Here is a 20833-nt window from a genome sequence, read left to right as displayed (position 1 = left end):
CACCATGGACTCAGATCCTGCAGTGCCAGACGTGTCCCACTGCTTAAGCCAGTACATGTCCGGGCCCGTCTGAAGTTTGCTAGAGAGCATTTGGATGATCCAGAGGAGTTTTGGGAGAATGTCCTATGGTCTGATGAAACCAAACTGGAACTGTTTGGTAGAAACATGTTATGACCTGGTGGTTAGGAGCACCAGGAATGACCTGATGGTTAAACTCACAGGACAAGCTCTGGGAAGTGGGAACTTTGCTGACCGCAATCCCTAATCCTATCACACACACTAGAAATAGCCGTGGAGCGTACCTAACAGGCCTAGACGCCTCGGCACAGCCTAAGAACTAGCTAGCCCTAGAGATAGAAAATAAAGCCTACCTTGCCTCAGAGAAATTTCCCCAAAGGAAAAGGCAGCCCCCCACAAATATTAACTGTGAGTCAAGATGAAAGTCACAAACACAGAAATGAAACAGGTTTTAGCAAAGGGAGGCCAGACTAACTAAATAGACAGAGGATAGGAAAGGTATCTTTGCGGTCAGCACAAAAACTACAAAAGACCACGCAGAGTGTGCAAAAAGACCCCCGCACGACTCACGGTGCGGAGGCGCCACCCTGCATCCCTGAGCTTCTAGCTAGCAAGACAAAATCATGAAAGCAAGCTGGACTAGAAAACCATGAACAGAAAATAACAAACGGGGACTTAGCTTCTTGCAGGAAGAGACAGGTCTCCAGAAAGATCCAAGAACGAACTGAACCAGCACAGGGACATTGACAGCTGGCATGGAGTAACGATCTGAGTGGAGTTAAATAGAGCAGTCAACCAAAGGATAAACCACATCACCTGTGTAAGGAACCTCAGAAGCAGCAGCTTCACTCACAGCCACCAGAGGGAGTCCATGGACAGAACTCGCCGAAGTACCATTCCTGACCACAGGAGGGAGTTCAACAACAGAATTCACAACAGAAACACAACTTGTCGTGTTTGGAGGAAAAAGAATACTGAGTTGCATCCATCAAACACCATACCTACTGTAAAGCATGGTGGTGGAAACATCATGCTTTGGGGCTGTTTCTCTGCAAAGGGGCCAGGACGACTGATCCGGGTACATGAAAGAATGAATGGGGCCATGTATCGTGAGATTTTGATTGCAAACCTCCTTCCATCACCATGGTATTGAAGATGAAACGTGGCTGGGTCTTTCAACATGACAATGATCCAAAGCACACCGCCAGGGCAACGAAGGAGTGGCTTCGTAAGAAGCATTTCAAGGTCCTGGAGTGGCCTAGCCAGTCTCCAGATCTCAACCCTATAGAAAACCTTTGGAGGGAGTTGAAAGTCCGTGTTGCCAAGCGAAAAGCCAAAAACATCACTGCTCTAGAGGAGATCTGCATGGAGGAATGGGCCAACATACCAACAACAGTGTGTGGCAACCTTGTGAAGACTTACAGAAAACGTTTGACCTCTGTCATTGCCAACAAAGGATATATTACAAAGTATTGAGATGAAATTTTGTTTCTGACCAAATACTTATTTTCCACCATAATATGCAAATAAAATGTTAAAAAAACAGACAATGTGATTTTCTGGATTTTTTTTTCTCAGTTTGTCTCCCATAGTTGAGGTCTACCTATGATGTAAATTACAGACGCCTCTCATCTTTTTAAGTGGTGGAACTTGCACTATTGCTGACTGACTAAATACTTTTTTGCCCCACCAGGGCCGCCATCAGGGCATGACGGCCGTGACTGGCGTATGGGGCCCGGTGAGCAGAGGGGGCCCGCATCGGGCCCCCTCTTATCTGCTCACCGGGCCCCTACCGGCAGCCGCAGGCTAACCGGGCCCTTAGCGCCGACGCTGCAGCTGTTTAAAGCTATTGACGTGCGGGCGCGGGCCCGCACGTCAATAGTTAACAGCCGCGGCGCCGCCAGCCAATCTGAGGCTGGCAGGCGCTGACGTCAGCCGCAGCGTGCGTGCATGTCGCCGGCGTCTGACATCATTGTCAGTCGCCGGCGAGTGCATGCACGCTGCAGCTGCGTGGAGACTTCACCCGCCGCAGGAGCGCGGCAGGTAAGAAGAACTTTTTTTTTTTTTTTAGAGCGGCGATACGGGGGCCCAAGGAAGAACGCTGGACAGAGATGGGGCAGAGTGCTGGGAAGAGATGGGGCAGAGTGCTGGGCAGAGTGCTGGACAGAGATGGGGCAGAGTGCTGGACAGAGATGGGGCAGAGTGCTAGACAGAGATGGGGCAGAGTGCAGGGAAGACATGGGGCAGAGTGCTGGGAAGAAATGGGGCAAAGTGCTGGGAAGAGATGGGGCAGAGTGCTGGACAGAGATGGGGCAGAGTGCTGGACAGAGATGGGGCAGAGTGCTGGACAGAGATGGGGCAGAGTGCTGGACAGAGATGGGGCAGAGTGCTGGACAGAGATGGGGCAGAGTGCTGGACAGAGATGGGGCAGAGTGCTGGGCAGAGTGCTGGGAAGAGATGGGGCAGAGTGCTGGGCAGAGTGCTGGACAGAGATGGGGCAGAGTGCTGGACAGAGATGGGGCAGAGTGCTGGGAAGAGATGGGGCAGAGTGCTGGGAAGAGATGGGGCAGAGTGCTGGACAGAGATGGGGCAGAGTGCTGGACAGAGATGGGGCAGAGTGCTGGACAGAGATGGGGCAGAGTGCTGGACAGAGATGGGGCAGAGTGCTGGACAGAGATGGGGCAGAGTGCTGGACAGAGATGGGGCAGAGTGCTGGACAGAGATGGGGCAGAGTGCTGGACAGAGATGGGGCAGAGTGCTGGACAGAGATGGGGCAGAGTGCTGGACAGAGATGGGGCAGAGTGCTGGGCAGAGTGCTGGGAAGAGATGGGGCAGAGTGCTGGGCAGAGATGGGGCAGAGTGCTGGGCAGAGTGCTGGGAAGAGATGGGGCAGAGTGCTGGACAGAGATGGGGCAGAGGGCTGGACAGAGATGGGGCAGAGCGCTGGACAGAGATGGGGCAGAGCGCTGGACAGAGATGGGGCAGAGCGCTGGACAGAGATGGGGCAGGATTGGACACAGATGGGGCAGAGTGCTGAACACAGATGGGGCAGAGTGCTGGACACAGATGGGGCAGGATTGGAAACAGATGGGGCAGAGTGCTGGACACAGATGGGGCAGAGTGCTGGACACAGATGGGGCAGGATTGGAAACAGATGGGGCAGAATGGAGACAGATGGGGCAGGATTGGAGACAGATGGGGCAGGATGGATACGATGGAGACAGATGGGGCAGGATGGGGAGATCATATGGGGCAGAATGGATACTCATGAGGGCAGGATGGGAGAACATATGGCTGGAGCCTGCAATGAGACACACGGGGGCTAGGATGGCGAATATTATCATAGGGGCTAATTAAGGGATATTATTATTGCAGTGATGTATTTATTTTATTTTTTGAGTATACTGTTTTAAATGGGGGGAGGTCCTGTTACTGTGCAGAGTGATAGTATGTCACCTTCTTTATGTGGTGTAATGTAGAGGCTGTGAAAATTAAGTAATGTATTCTGCAAGTGGAACTCGAGATAACTGTTATTTCCTGCAGAGACGAGTCCTGGCTGGAAGAAATGATGGCGGTCTGTGCTGGATGAAAGATGAAGGACTTCACCTAGAGACGTCACTGGTGAGTCAGTGTTAACTATACACTGACACTATACACTGTATACTATATACAGAGCTCCTGTGTATAATGTCACCGGTGATCACTGTATTACCTGTACACAGACACTGCTTACTAATTACAGATCTCCTGTGTATAATGGCACTGATGGTGATAGTATTGTGGTTGTTTTTTTTTATTACTGATCAGTATTGTAGTATTCAGTCACTATGTGGTGGTAATATGCGGTCTGGTCATGGTGTTGTGGTATTTGTTCCTTGTATTTTATATTATTCGATCACTGTGGTGGTAATATGTCATCTGGTCATAGTGTTGTGGTATTTGTTCCTTGTATGTAGTATTATAGGTCATTTTAAAAATTGAAAAATAAATAAAAATATATCTAAATTGTATTGCATATTTTAACAAATATTTAGTAGGTTACAGTACAGTAGGGCCCGGCCAAAAGTGTCTACCGTGTTCTGGTGGCGGCTTAAAAAATCTTTTGGCCAAAACAAAAGCTGCCAGCTATATGTGTGATCTGGTGATGGGAACTGTTAATGTGTGATAGGTGAGAAGTGGAGATTTTCCAAGAGATAGCGGTGGGACTGTGGACAGTTTGAGGGGTGGAGCCTGGAGGCGGGGCTGGGGTGGAGCCTGGGCGGAGTCTCAAGGGGGCCCCGAAAATTTTGCCAGTATGGGGCCCCAAAATTTCTAGTGGCAGCCCTGTGCCCCACTGTATATAAATGTCTTCACAGTGAGAAAAAGAGACATGTGCCACAGGTCAATATCACAGGGAAGATTAATTCCATATGCAGCAATCCCCCCAAAGGGGTCTGTACCACCATGTCACACCTGACTCAATGTGTTCAGCTATGATTCATAATAAGCACGAAAAACAGTAAGGACTTTTGCACGTGTGTTAAATATTTGCCCAACTCTCCTATATGGAGTCAGGTGTGACATGGTGGTACAGACCCCTTTGGGGGGATTGCTTCATATAAAATTAATCTTCCCTGTGATATTGACCTGTGGCACTCAGGACATTATTTGTTATAAATGGGGACATTAAAATTTTTGATAGGGGCACTCAGGTTCCAGTAATTGTTTTTGGGTGGGGACATTGTTAATTTGAAATGGACACTCAAGGGTATTTGTTGCTGGAAGGGGGCACATGGGATATTATATCCTTCAAAGGAGCATACAAGCCTTTGCACAGTGGGGGTATTAATACTTTCTATGGGACACTTTAATTTTTGGGGGAGGGCGCAATCATAGTAATGACACAGTTTTTTTAAATATTTGGGTCAGTATTCTATGCCTCAGGTGCACGCAGAGTGGGGAGTTTTTGTAGGTTGGGAATAGATGGAGACATCACTAGAAATGTGAAAAGTCAAATGTGTTTTTGTTGTAATCTGTGCAAATGAGTTGTGGCTGGACAAGTGGTAATGGAGGTATGGGCGAGATTTAAAAGACGGGAAAAGTGAGCTGCCCAAATCAGAAAGATCGTCAGGTGTAAGTTACTATATATAACTGTACTGTACTCAGGACTGGTATCTACCAATCTACCAACATATTACCAACATATACAGTAGTTACAGAGTTACAGTAAGGTGGTAATATTGCTCTTTTTAGTAGTCTTTTTTTTCTTTTTTTATTTAGTAACAGCTAAATTTATTTCAGTCATTATGTAGTAGAAGGTGTATGGTGGTGTAGGGAGGAGGGACAAGCTAACGGTCTCTTTTGCGTGTCTGGGCCGTAACTGTCAGGGCTGTCACCATTGTTTCAGGGGGAAGAGATTTTTGACTGGAGCAGCTCAGGACACCTGACTGGTGGGGGCGGGTTCCACATAAATAGCAGTCTGAGCGGGAAGACTGGACACTTGGTGGGGAATGAGCTTGTGAGCAGTGAGACGGTTGACTCACTCTCGAAGGACCCACACCAGCTAGCTGTGCATATATATCCCCGGCTAGCAAGACTGCTGACACATTCTACCCTCAGCCTCAAAAGATATCTGCACCAGGTAGTGACCAGGATAGAGTGAAAACCTTGGTTCTGCTCACCACCGCAGAGGCCCTGCTTAGCTGCTTAGTCCCATCCTTGCGGTGCCCGCTAAGGACCGGCCCGTGCCTGTGGCTGTGTCCGCTGGACTGTGTGCTTGTACTGTGGCCTTGTCTGCTGAACTTTCTGCTTCTTCCACTGTGCCACCGACTATCATCTCTACCCCACCATGTGCCCCCATCAGGAGATCACGTGCCGAAGGACCCGGAGGATTCGTCATCGCAAGGAGACAGTGCATCGCCCTTCTGCAGGACCGAATCAGAGACATCTCGTGCCACCTGCGGCACTGCCGAGTGATTGCCATCTTCCTCAAGCACCCAGGGACTGATAAGTTAATCTGTTATTATCTTCTGCAAATTGACTTTTCTCTTCAGCAAGTTCATATCTTTTACCCCCCCTGCTTATACTATTAGGGTATGTGCACACGTTGCAGATTTTGCTGCGGATTTTTCCGCAGCGGATTTGGAAAATCCGCAGTGCAAAACCACTGCGGTTTTCACTGCGGATTTTCACGCGGTTTCTTCTGCGGATTCCTCTGCGGGTTTTCAACTGCACTTTCCTATTGGTGCAGGTTGAAAACCGCTGCGGAATCGGCAGAAAGAAGTGACATGCTACTTCTTTTTTTCCGCAGCGTTTCCGCATGGAATTTTCTGCAGCATGTGCACTGCGGTTTTTGTTTTCCATAGGTTAACATTGTACTGTACTACACCGCATGGAAAACTGCTGCGGATCCGCAGCGTCAAATCCGCTGTGGATCCACAGCAAAAACCGCAACATGTGCACATACCCTTACTGTTTGACATAAAGAACCTGTTAACCCTTGCTCTGCCTCCTGTGTGTTACTGCATCCTATGCCCCTGCTAGTATCCTTACAGTGGTGTCATTGGTCTCTGGTCATATTATATTATATTGTGTATTCGCTGTGTAGTGTTGATGGTGGTGGACATTGAGTAGTTTTATTGTTTTGGTCTTTTATAGAAGTAATTTTGATAATATTGGTCTTTGAATTGGATGTTTTTGGTTATCAGTGGTATACTGTAATCTATATATATATAAGAGGCATCGTGATTACTCGCTAATCCCGCCCCCTGCACAGTAGCTCCGCCTCCCACCAAATCACCACACACAATCCCCCCCAACCACATCACCACACACAATCCCGCCCCAAACACATCACCACACACAATCTCGCCGCCCAACCCATCACCACACACAATCCCGCCCCCCACCACATTACCACACACAATCTCGCCCCCAACCACATCACCACACACAATCTCGCCCCCCAACCCATCACCACACACAATCACGCCCCCCACTACACCACCACACACAATCTCGCCCCCCAACCCATCACCACACAAAATCCCGCCCCCCAACCCATCACCACACACAATTCCGTCCCCCAACCCATCACCACACACAATCCCGCCCCCAACACATCACCACACACAATCTCGCCCCCCAATCCATCACCACACACAATCTTGCCCCCCAACCCATCACCACACACAATCTCGCCCCCCAACCCATCACCACACACAATCACGCCCCCCAACCAATCACCACACACAATCATGCCCCCCACCCCATCACCACACACAATTCCGCCCCCCAAAAACATCACCACACACAATCCCACCCTCAACACATCACCACACACAATCTCGCCCCCCAACCCATCACAACACACAATCTCGCCCCCCAACCCATCACCACACACAATCCCACCCCCACACCAGGGATTCAAGCTTGAGGAGGCTAATTTGCATATTCCAGGTGCCTTCTGGGAAAAGCGAAGAGTCTCCCTAAGCTAGAAGATCGTTGGGTACAGCCGGGACCAGCTGCTTGGAAAGCATCACCAAACCGCGAATTTTTGCCTGTAGGACATTATTGCAAGAGAGCTTGGCTGAGTAGATTACACAAGAAGGAAAACACACGGCAAGTCAGCAGGATCTAGGAGCAACATGGCAGATGTGACAACCTACATGGTGAGCTGCAGCATGTGCTACATGTTCACAGATCGACCAGAAGAAGAATCAAATTTCACCTGTCAGAAGTGTAGACTAGTGGCCCTTTTAGAAGAAAAGGTGCGGGGTCTGGAAGAAAGAATAGCAACTTTTGGGTAAAGCTAGAGAATGATCTGAATGGCTGTGACTCTCAGATTATTCTCTGGTCCGGGGGTGGATCGGGAGCGGGCGCCCACCTACCCTTCCTTACACGAAACATATCGCTTCTCATTAAAAATAGAAACTCAGACCTCAAGATCACAACTCTCCCAGGACCTTTGATCCCAATCTACGACAACCCTGCCTTCCCTGCGGGGCTAAAAAGAGAGATGTATTTAAACAAGAGAAAAGATTCCAAACCCATTCTCCATGACTATCTAAAAGAGAACAGGATGAAATCCCTCCAGGAACTATTTCCAGAGGAGGAAGCACCCTTTGCTGATTGGTTTTTTTATGAACAACTCAAAAGTTTCATTTACGCAATCTCTAAACAAACCAATATTGGCAGACCGCTAACTCCTTTTGAGACGCTTTGCACATCAACATGCCCTCCAGATCATACTGTCTCGCTGCTATATAAAATCTTCCAGGGGGGAAGGGCTCCACTGCAGGGATCACCAGCATTCTTCTCGAAATGGGAAGGTGATCTGGGAAAGCCTTTACTGCCTGAGGATAGAGAAAAAATTCTTCTCTTCACGTTTAGATCGTCATTATACGCGGTATCACAGGAGAGGAGCTACAAGATCTTGGCAAGATGGTATAGATGTCCCTCTATGGTACATGCCGTGTTCCCCACTACTCCTGACACTTGTTGGAGATGCTTAAAGGAGACTGGCTCTTATATGCACATTTGGTGGGATTGCCCCCCCATAAAAGCCTTATGGTTGGCTGTCTTTGAGCTTTATAACAAGATGTCTATCATTCAGATTCAACCTTCTCCATGCATAGCATTACTATCCCTATGTGATTTGTCGATTTCCCGATATAAAAAGAGCATCCTCAGACACTTCCTCACCGCGGTTAGGAACTTGATTCCACGCTTTTGGAAACAGGAAAAATTTCCCTCACGTGCGGAGTTTGTGGCGGAACTCAATGACATCTATAGGATGGAGCAGTTAATAAATCAATCTCTAGGCAATGTAAATAAAACCTATATCACATGGGCCCCCTGGATAGCTTTCAGGGAAACCCCTGACCTGGATCTCTGGATTTCTGAAGCCCGATGTAATACATGACTCGCTCTCGCTTATCATTAGATCATTCATCAGTTTACGTCCTGACAACTGGGACGGGATGATGGCCGCGCCTTTCCCCACCCTGCCCCACTACCCTACCCAATCCTCTCTTCTTCTTTCTACCCCTCTATCTCTTCTCTACTCTAATCTCTTTGTTTGTTTTCCACCCCTTCTTTAGTTTGAATATGCATTGTGATTACTGAATAGTCATAATGAGAATTAATATAGGTTATTATTCACTTCAATTGTTCTTTACTGTCAACATATTATAATATCAATCAGTAGTATTACTTTTTAGAATGTTAAGTGCAAGATACATGATGTTGCTGTAATGCATTTCTTGTCTAACGTGTAATTTTACCTGGTATTTTGCTGATATACTAGAGTGCATCGTTTACTTTTATTCTTCTTGCTTCACTCAATAAACATGATTTAAACAAAAGAATAGCAACTTTGAAACTCATCAAAGAGAATGAAGACTTTCTAGACAGAACAGAAGCATCTCTACTGGTCACAGAAGGTGAAAAAAGTGTCAGAGAACCTCCAAAAGCAGATGAGTGGAAGCATGTGACCAAAAGAAGCAAGAAGACCATGGAGAAATCACCAACCACACAACTGAAGAACCGATATCAAATCTTTGTAGAGGATGAAGATGGCACACCTAAGGATGAAGCAATACCAGCAAGCAAAAAAGAAAAGGGCACACAGCAACAAGTGACAGCAAAAAGTACAGCCAAGAAGCAACGAAGAGTGGTGGTAGTGGGAGACTCACTACTGAGAGGCACAGAAGCAGCCATCTGCAGACCGGACATAACTGCAAGAGAAGTATGCTGCCTTCCAGGTGCGATGATCAAGGATGTGACCGATAGGATACCAAAGCTCTTCAGCTCCAAGGACGTCCACCCATTTCTTCTGATACATGTTGGCACCAATGACACGGCAAGGAAGGACCTACCGACAATCTGCAAAGACTTTGAAGAGTTGGGGAAGAAAGTAAAGGAACTGGATGCACAGGTAGTTTTTTCTTCTATCCTTCCAGTAGACGGGCATGGCACCAGGAGATGGAACAGGATCCTTGATGCAAACAACTGGCTAAGACGATGGTGCAGACAACAAGGATTCGGATTCCTGGACCACGGTGTGAATTACTTGTACGATGGACTCCTCGCCAGAGACGGACTACACCTCAACAAACCTGGGAAACACACATTCGCCAGAAGACTCGCTACACTCATCAGGAGCGCGTTAAACTAGAAGAAGAGGGGACGGGAAGAAAAACATTAGACTTGAACAAAGAAGATCCAGGAAAACATACTCAGAAGGGAGGTAAGAACATTTCTAAAACAATCCACAGCGAGGAGATTGGAACAAAACAAAATCCTCTAAACTGCATGCTCGCAAACGCCAGAAGCCTGACAAACAAGATGGAAGAACTAGAAGCAGAAATATCTACAGGTAACTTTGACATAGTGGGAATAACCGAGACATGGTTAGATGAAAGCTATGACTGGGCAGTTAACTTACAGGGTTACAGTCTGTTTAGAAAGGATCGTAAAAATCGGAGAGGAGGAGGGGTTTGTCTCTATGTAAAGTCTTGTCTAAAGTCCACTTTAAGGGAGGATATTAGCGAAGGAAATGAGGATGTCGAGTCCATATGGGTCGAAATTCATGGAGGGAAAAATGGTAACAAAATTCTCATTGGGGTCTGTTACAAACCCCCAAATATAACAGAAACCATGGAAAGTCTACTTCTAAAGCAGATAGATGAAGCTGCAACCCATAATGAGGTCCTGGTTATGGGGGACTTTAACTACCCGGATATTAACTGGGAAACAGAAACCTGTGAAACCCATAAAGGCAACAGGTTTCTGCTAATAACCAAGAAAAATTATCTTTCACAATTGGTGCAGAATCCAACCAGAGGAGCAGCACTTTTAGACCTAATACTATCCAATAGACCTGACAGAATAACAGATCTGCAGGTGGTCGGGCATCTAGGAAATGGCGACCACAATATTGTACAGTTTCACCTGTCTTTCACTAGGGGGACTTGTCAGGGAGTCACAAAAACACTGAACTTTAGGAAGGCAAAGTTTGACCAGTTTAGAGATGCCCTTAAAGGGAACCTGTCACCCCGTTTTTTGAGATTGAGCTATAAATACTGTTAAATAGGGCCTGCGCTGTGTGTTCCTATAGTGTATGTAGTGTACCCCGATTCCCCATGTATGCTGAGAAATAACTTACCAAAGTCGCCGTTTTCGCCTGTCAATCAGGCTGGTCAGGTCGGGAGGGCGTGGTGACATCGCTGGTTCTTCCTCAGCTTTACGTTGGTGGCGTAGTGGCGTAGTGGTGAAGACACAGCGCGCGATCTGCGCTGTCATCCCTTTCGTCGGTGGGGGCGGCCATCTTCCTGGGGCCGCGCGTGCGCAGATCGAGTGCTCTGCTGCACGGGGCTTCAGGAAAATGGCCGCGGGATGCCGCGCGTGCGCATTAGAGATCGCGGCGGCCATTTTCCCAAAGCCGAGTTTGCATCTCGGCTTTGGGAAAATGGCCGCCGCGATCTCTAATGCGCACGCGCGGCATCCCGCGGCCATTTTCCTGAAGCCCCGTGCAGCAGAGCACTCGATCTGCGCACGCGCGGCCCCAGGAAGATGGCCGCCCCCACCGACGAAAGGGATGACAGCGCAGATCGCGCGCTGTGTCTTCACCACTACGCCACTACGCCACCAACGTAAAGCTGAGGAAGAACCAGCGATGTCACCACGCCCTCCCGACCTGACCAGCCTGATTGACAGGCGAAAACGGCGACTTTGGTAAGTTATTTCTCAGCATACATGGGGAATCGGGGTACACTACATACACTATAGGAACACACAGCGCAGGCCCTATTTAACAGTATTTATAGCTCAATCTCAAAAAACGGGGTGACAGGTTCCCTTTAATCTGGTAGACTGGGACAATATCCTCAGAAATAAGAATACAGATAATAATTGGGAAATGTTTAAGAACATCCTAAATAGGCAGTGTAAGCGGTTTATTCCTTGTGGGAATAAAAGGACTAGAAATAGGAAAAACCCAATGTGGCTAAACAAAGAAGTAAGACAGGCAATTAACAGTAAAAAGAAAGCATTTGCACTACTAAAGCAGGATGGCACTATTGAAGCTCTAAAAAACTATAGGGAGAAAAATACTTTATCTAAAAAACTAATTAAAGCTGCCAAAAAGGAAACAGAGAAGCACATTGCTAAGGAAAGTAAAACTAATCCCAAACTGTTCTTCAACTATATCAATAGTAAAAGAATAAAAACTGAAAATGTAGGCCCTTTAAAAAATAGTGAGGAAAGAATGGTTGTAAATGACGAGGAAAAAGCTAACATATTAAACACCTTCTTCTCCACGGTATTCACGGTGGAAAATGAAATGCTAGGTGAAATCCCAAGAAACAATGAAAACCCTATATTAAGGGTCACCAATCTAACCCAAGAAGAGGTGCGAAACCGGCTAAATAAGATTAAAATATATAAATCTCCGGGTCCGGATGGCATACACCCACGAGTACTAAGAGAACTAAGTAATGTAATAGATAAACCATTATTTCTTATTTTTAGGGACTCTATAGCGACAGGGTCTGTTCCGCAGGATTGGCGCATAGCAAATGTGGTGCCAATATTCAAAAAGGGCTCTAAAAGTGAACCTGGAAATTATAGGCCAGTAAGTCTAACCTCTATTGTTGGTAAAATATTTGAAGGGTTTCTGAGGGATGTTATTCTGGATTATCTCAATGAGAATAACTGTTTAACTCCATATCAGCATGGGTTTATGAGAAATCGCTCCTGTCAAACCAATCTAATCAGTTTTTATGAAGAGGCAAGCTATAGGCTGGACCACGGTGAGTCATTGGACGTGGTATATCTCGATTTTTCCAAAGCGTTTGATACCGTGCCGCACAAGAGGTTGGTACACAAAATGAGAATGCTTGGTTTGGGGGAAAATGTGTGTAAATGGGTTAGTAACTGGCTTAGTGATAGAAAGCAGAGGGTGGTTATAAATGGTATAGTCTCTAACTGGGTCGCTGTGACCAGTGGGGTACCGCAGGGGTCAGTATTGGGACCTGTTCTCTTCAACATATTCATTAATGATCTGGTAGAAGGTTTACACAGTAAAATATCGATATTTGCAGATGATACAAAACTATGTAAAGCAGTTAATACAAGAGAAGATAGTATTCTGCTACAGATGGATCTGGATAAGTTGGAAACTTGGGCTGAAAGGTGGCAGATGAGGTTTAACAATGATAAATGTAAGGTTATACACATGGGAAGAAGGAATCAATATCACCATTACACACTGAATGGGAAACCACTGGGTAAATCTAACAGGGAGAAGGACTTGGGGATCCTAGTTAATGATAAACTTACCTGGAGCAGCCAGTGCCAGGCAGCAGCTGCCAAGGCAAACAGGATCATGGGGTGCATTAAAAGAGGTCTGGATACACATGATGAGAGCATTATACTGCCTCTGTACAAATCCCTAGTTAGACCGCACATGGAGTACTGTGTCCAGTTTTGGGCACCGGTGCTCAGGAAGGATATAATGGAACTAGAGAGAGTACAAAGGAGGGCAACAAAATTAATAAAGGGGATGGGAGAACTACAATACCCAGATAGATTAGCGAAATTAGGATTATTTAGTCTAGAAAAAAGACGACTGAGGGGGCGATCTAATAACCATGTATAAGTATATAAGGGGACAATACAAATATCTCGCTGAGGATCTGTTTATACCAAGGAAGGTGACGGGCACAAGGGGGCATTCTTTGCGTCTGGAGGAGAGAAGGTTTTTCCACCAACATAGAAGAGGATTCTTTACTGTTAGGGCAGTGAGAATCTGGAATTGCTTGCCTGAGGAGGTGGTGATGGCGAACTCAGTCGAAGGGTTCAAGAGAGGCCTGGATATCTTCCTGGAGCAGAACAATATTGTATCATACAATTAGGTTCTGTAGAAGGACGTAGATCTGGGGATTTATTATGATGGAATATAGGCTGAACTGGATGGACAAATGTCTTTTTTCGGCCTTACTAACTATGTTACTATGTTACTATGTTACACCGTCACCACACACAATCCCGAACCCCAACACATCACCACACACAATCCCGCCCCCCACCACATCACCACACACAATCCCGCCCCCTGACCACATCAGCACACACAATCTCGCCCCCCAACCCATCACCACACACAATCACGCCCCCACCACATCACCACACACAATTCCGCCCCCCAACCCATCACCACACACAATCATGCCCCCCAACCCATCACCACACACAATCTCGCCCCCAACCCATCACCACACACAATCTCGCCCCCAACCCATCACCACACACAATCACGCCCCCCAACCATTCACCACACACAATCACCCCCCCACCCCATCACCACCCATAATCCTGCCCCCCCACCCCATCACCACCCATAATCACGCCCCCCCCACCCCATCACCACGCATAAAACCGCCCCCTCACCCCATAGCCACCCATAATAAAACCCCCCACCCCATCACCACCCATAATCCCGCCCCGCCACCCCATCACCATCCATAATCCCGCCCCCCCACCCCTGTTATGGACCTGGTGGTTAAGAGCACCCGGAACGACCTGATGGTTAAACTCACACAGGACAAGCTCTGGGAAGTGGGAACTCTGCTGACCGCAACCCCTAATCCTGTCACACAACTAGAAATAGCCGTGGAGCGTACCTAACACGGCAAGGGCAAAAGCAACCCACTGGCACGAGAACAGCAGGGCTTAGCCCGAGCACAAATCCCCCAGGACTGCACAAAAGAACGCAAATCCCGTGACAAAGAAGGCCACCAAATCTCTGGTACCAAAGATTCCAGGATGACCCGCCAACACCGAACAATGAACCTCAGAGATAACTCTACTAGTCCATCTATCAGGGACAAACAGTTTCTCCGCTGGACAACGGTCAGGTCTATCAGCCTGAAACTTCTGCAGCACGCGCCGCAAATCAGGGGAGATGGCAGACAAAATTACCCCCTCTTTGAGAATACCCGCCGGCTCAGGAACACCCGGAGATTTAGGCACAAAACTCCTTGACAGGGCATCAGCCTTCACATTCTTAGAGCCCGGAAGGTACGAAACCACAAAATCAAAACGGGAGAAAAACAGCGACCATCGAGCCTGTCTAGGATTCAACCGTTTGGCAGACTCGAGATAAGTCAAATTCTTGTGATCCGTCAGGACCACCACGCGATGCTTGGCTCCTTCAAGCCAATGTCGCCACTCCTCGAATGCCCACTTCATGGCCAACAACTCTCGATTGCCAACATCATAATTGCGCTCAGCAGGCGAGAATTTTCTAGAAAAGAAGGCACATGGTTTCATCACCGAGCCATCAGAACTTCTTTGCGACAAAACAGCCCCTGCTCCAATCTCAGAAGCATCAACCTCGACCTGAAATGGGAGCGAAACATCTGGCTGGCACAACACAGGGGCAGAAGAAAAACGATGCTTCAACTCCTGAAAAGCCTCTACAGCCGCCGAGGACCAATTGACCACATCAGCACCTTTCTTGGTCAAATCAGTCAATGGTTTAACAACACTAGAAAAATTAGCGATGAAGCGACGGTAAAAATAAGCAAAGCCCAGGAACTTCTGCAGGCTCTTCACAGATGTCGGCTGAGTCCAATCATAAATGGCCTGAACTTTAACAGGATCCATCTCGATAGTAGAAGGGGAAAAAATGAAACCCAAAAATGAAACCTTCTGAACACCAAAGAGACATTTCGACCCCTTCACAAACAAGGAATTCGCACGAAGGACCTGGAACACCATTCTGACCTGCTTCACATGAGACTCCCAATCATCCGAAAAGACCAAAATATCATACAAATATACAATCATGAATCTATCCAGGTACTCTCGGAAGATGTCATGCATAAAGGACTGAAACACAGATTGAGCATTAGAAAGCCCGAATGGCATAACCAGGTACTCAAAATGACCCTCGGGCGTATTAAATGCTGTTTTCCATTCATTGCCCTGTTTAATTCGCACAAGATTATACGCCCCTTGAAGATCTATCTTGGTGAACCAACTAGCCCCCTTAATCCGAGCAAACAAATCAGACAGCAGCGGCAAAGGATACTGAAATTTGACTGTGATCTTATTAAGAAGGCGGTAATCAATACAAGGTCTCAAAGAGCCATCCTTCTTGGCCACAAAAAAGAACCCTGCTCCCAACGGTGATGACGACGGGCGAATATGACCTTTCTCCAAGGATTCCTTTATATAACTCCGCATAGTGGCGTGCTCTGGCACAGATAAATTAAACAGTCGGCCCTTAGGAAACTTACTACCAGGAATCAAATTAATAGCACAATCGCAATCCCTATGAGGAGGTAAGGCACCGGATTTGGGCTCTTCAAATACATCCCGGTAATCTGACAAAAACTCAGGGACTTCAGAAGGAGTGGAAGGCGAAATTGACAGCAATGGAACATCACCATGTACCCCCTGACAACCCCAGCCGGACACAGACATAGACTTCCAATCCAATACTGGATTATGGACCTGTAGCCATGGCAACCCCAAAACGACCACATCATGCAGATTATGCAACACCAAAAAGCGAATTTCCTCCTGATGTGCAGGAGCCATGCACATGGTCAATTGAGTCCAGTATTGAGGCTTATTCTTGGCCAAAGGCGTAGCATCAATTCCTCTCAATGGAATAGGATACTGCAAGGGCTCCAAGAAAAAACCACAGCGCCTAGCATACTCCAAGTCCATCAAATTCAGGGCAGCGCCTGAATCCACAAATGCCATAACAGAATAGGACGACAGAGAGCAAATCAGAGTAACGGACAAAAGAAATTTAGACTCTACCGTACCAATGGTGGCAGACCTAGCGAACCGCTTAGTGCGCTTAGGACAATCGGAGATAGCATGAGTGGAATCACCACAGTAAAAACACAGCCCATTCCGACGTCTGTGTTCTTGCCGTTCCGCTCTGGTCAAAGTCCTATCACATTGCATAGGCTCAGGCCTATGCTCAGAGAATACCGCCAAATGGTGCACAGCTTTGCGCTCACGCAAGCGCCGATCGATCTGAATGGCCAAGGACATAGACTCATTCAGACCAGCAGGCGTGGGAAATCCCACCATGACATCCTTAAGGGCTTCAGAAAGACCCTTTCTGAAAATTGCCGCCAGGGCACACTCATTCCACTGAGTAAGCACAGACCACTTTCTAAACTTCTGACAGTACACCTCCGCTTCATCCTGACCCTGACACAAAGCCAGCAAGATTTTCTCTGCCTGATCCACTGAATTTGGTTCATCATAAAGCAATCCAAGCGCCAGAAAAAACGCATTAACATCACGCAATGCAGGATCTCCTGGCGCAAGGGAAAATGCCCAGTCTTGAGGGTCACCACGCAACAAAGAAATAATGATTTCCACTTGTTGAACGGGGTCACCAGCAGAGTGGGGTTTCAAAGCTAGAAACAGTTTACAATTATTTTTGAAATTCAGGAATTTAGATCTATCCCCAGAAAACAAATCAGGAACTGGAATTCTAGGCTCTAACATCGGATTCTGAACCACAAAATCTTGAATATTTTGTACCCTTGCCATGAGATGATCCACACAAGGGGACAGACCCTGAATGTCCATATCTACACCTGTGTTTTGAACCACCCAGAGGTTAAGGGGAAAAGAAAGACAAAAAACACTGCAGAGAAAAAAAAATGGTCTCAGAACTTCTCTTATCCCTCTATTGAGATGCATTAATACTTTGGGCCAGCTGTACTGTTATGGACCTGGTGGTTAAGAGCACCCGGAACGACCTGATGGTTAAACTCACACAGGACAAGCTCTGGGAAGTGGGAACTCTGCTGACCGCAACCCCTAATCCTGTCACACAACTAGAAATAGCCGTGGAGCGTACCTAACACGACCTAGATGCCTCTTCACAGCCTAAGAGCTAACTAGCCCTAGAGATAGAAAATAAAGCCTACCTTGCCTCAGAGAAATTCCCCAAAGGAAAAGGCAGCCCCCCACATATATTGACTGTGAGTTAAGATGAAAGTCACAAACACAGAGATGAAACAGGTTTCAGCAAAGGGAGGCCAGACTTGCTACACAGACTGAGGACAGAAAAGGTATCTTTGCGGTCAGCACAAAAAACTACAAAAAACCACGCAGAGTGTGCAAAAAGACCTCCGCACTGACTCACGGTGCGGAGGTGCCACTCTGCATCCCAGAGCTTCCAGCTAGCAAGACAAAATCATGATAGCCAACTGGACAAGGAAACAATGAACAAATAATTAGCTAGCAGGGACTTAGCTTCTGCTGGAGTAGACAGGTCACCAGAAAGATCCAAGAGCGAACTGAACCAGTACAAGAACATTGACAGCTGGCATGGAGTAATGATCTGAGTGGAGTTAAATAGAACAGCCAGCCAAAAAATAAACTACATCACCTGTGGAAGGAACTTCAGAAGCAGCAGCTCCACTCACAGCCACCAGAGGGAGTCCATGGACCGAACTTGCCGAAGTACCATTCATAACCACAGGAGGGAGTTCGAAAACAGAATTTGCAACACACCCCATCACCACCCATAATCTTGCCCCCCACCCCATCACCACCCATAATCCCACCCCCACCCCATCACCACCCATAAGCCCACCCCCCACCCCATCACCACCCATAATCCCGCCCCCCCACCGCATCACCACCCATAATCCCGCCCCCCACCCCATCACCACCCATAATCCCGACCCCCCACCCCATCACCACCCATAACCCCGCCCCCCACCCCATCACCACACATAATCCTGTCCCCCCACCCCATTATCATCCATAATCCCGCCCCCCGACCACATTACCACACAAAATCCCGCCCCACCACCCCATCACCACCCATAATCCCGCCCCACCACCCCATCACCACCCATAATCCCGCCCCCCTCCACATTACCACAGATAATCCCGCCCCCCCACCACATTACCACACATAATCCCACGAGGCTCTGTCCCCACACATTACCACATGAGGCTCCATCCCCCACATTACCCCACAAGGCTCCGTCCTCACACATTACCACACGAGGCTGCGTCCCCACACATTACCACATGAGGCTTCATCCTCACACATTACCACACGAGGCTGCGTCCCCACACATTACCACACGAGGCTGCGTCCCCACACATTACCACACGAGGCTGCGTCCCCACACATTACCACACGAGGCTCCGTCCCCACACATTACCATACGAGGCTGCGTCCCCACACATTACCACACAAGGCTTCGTCCTCACACATTACCACACGAGGCTGCGTCCCCACACATTACCACATGAGGCTGCGTCCCCACACATTACCACACGAGGTTCTGTCCCCACACATTACCACACGAGGCTGTGTCCCCACACATTACCACGCGAGGCTCTGTCCCCACACATTACCACACGAGGCTGTGTCCCCACACATTACCACACGAGGCTCCGTCCCCACACATTACCACATGAGGCTCCGCCCCCCACATTACCACAAGCAGCATTTGCTTTCTATGTAATTCAACCACTTCAGCCAAGGTAAATGTACATTTAATTGCATCCGCATTCTCCCAAACAAAATGAGCCAAGAAAAGTCGCCAGGTCCATCTCACAGGCCGCAGGAAAATCCGGACAACGATGCAGTAGCTGATCGACAACAACAATATCGACAAAATCGTAGGATTAGTTATCAACAACGAACACCTGAGCAGATTGATAAGGACAGAGAGAGATATCACAAGGTTTATATTAGATAGCAATGAGCGTGCCGAGCGTTAGCTGGCTGGAAACAGCTAGTTATATATATAGATGCTCTTTTAAATGGTTATAGGGGGGTTAGATGGGGAGACATGCACTTTGGGGCTTGGACCCCTGATCTTTTAGAACCCTAGCAATGTCCCTGCTTGTAGTGTCTGTTTACTTGCCAGTGTTTCTAGAGATACAGTGGGGCAAAAAAGTATTTAGTCAGTCAGCAATAGTGCAAGTTCCACCACTTAAAAAGATGAGAGGCGTCTGTAATTTACATCATAGGTAGACCTCAACTATGGGAGACAAACTGAGAAAAAAAAAATCCAGAAAATCACATTGTCTGTTTTTTAATCATTTTTTTTGCATATTATGGTGGAAAATAAGTATTTGGTCAGAAACAAACACTCAAGATTTCTGGCTCTCACAGACCTGTAACTTCTTCTTTAAGAGTCTCCTCTTTCCTCCACTCATTACCTGTAGTAATGGTACCTGTTTAAACTTGTTATCAGTATAAAAAGACACCTGTGCACACCCTCAAACAGTCTGACTCCAAACTCCACTATGGTGAAGACCAAAGAGCTGTCAAAGGACACCACAAACAAAATTGTAGCCCTGCACCAGGCTGGGAAGACTGAATCTGCAATAGCCAACCAGCTTGGAGTGAAGAAATCAACAGTGGGAGCAATAATTAGAAAATGGAAGACATACAAGACCACTGATAATCTCCCTCGATCTGGGGCTCCACGCAAAATCCCACTCCGTGGGGTCAGAATGATCACAAGAACGGTGAGCAAAAATCCCAGAACCACGCGGGGGGACCTAGTGAATGAACTGCAGAGAGCTGGGACCAATGTAACAAGGCCTACCATAAGTAACACACTACGCCACCATGGACTCAGATCCTGCAGTGCCAGACGTGTCCCACTGCTTAAGCCAGTACATGTCCGGGCCCGTCTGAAGTTTGCTAGAGAGCATTTGGATGATCCAGAGGAGTTTTGGGAGAATGTCCAATGGTCTGATGAAACCAAACTGGAACTGTTTGGTAGAAACACAACTTGTCGTGTTTGGAGGAAAAAGA

General features: G+C 47.5%; 1 protein-coding gene across 5 annotated transcripts in view; it reads left to right on the top strand.

Moving 5' to 3' along the window:
• The window catches only part of SLC35D2 (solute carrier family 35 member D2), a 222178-nt gene that overhangs the window by 61867 nt on the left and 139478 nt on the right, over positions 1–20833 (top strand). For 3 of the 5 annotated variants that reach the window (XR_011320504.1, XM_069762047.1, XM_069762041.1), the window contains exon 6: positions 5861–6007. The exons of the other annotated variants lie outside the window; for them this stretch is intronic. Coding sequence is in view for 2 of the 3 variants with exons in the window: in XM_069762047.1 (XP_069618148.1) it covers positions 5861–6007 (147 nt within the window). In the remaining variant the exon portion in view is untranslated. The remainder of the gene's footprint in view (positions 1–5860; positions 6008–20833) is intronic. 5 annotated transcript variants of the gene reach the window in all.

The sequence above is a fragment of the Ranitomeya imitator genome, chromosome 1, assembly GCF_032444005.1.
Source record: "Ranitomeya imitator isolate aRanImi1 chromosome 1, aRanImi1.pri, whole genome shotgun sequence".
Lineage (NCBI taxonomy): Eukaryota > Metazoa > Chordata > Amphibia > Anura > Dendrobatidae > Ranitomeya > Ranitomeya imitator.
This window is presented reverse-complemented; position numbering and strand designations above follow the sequence as displayed.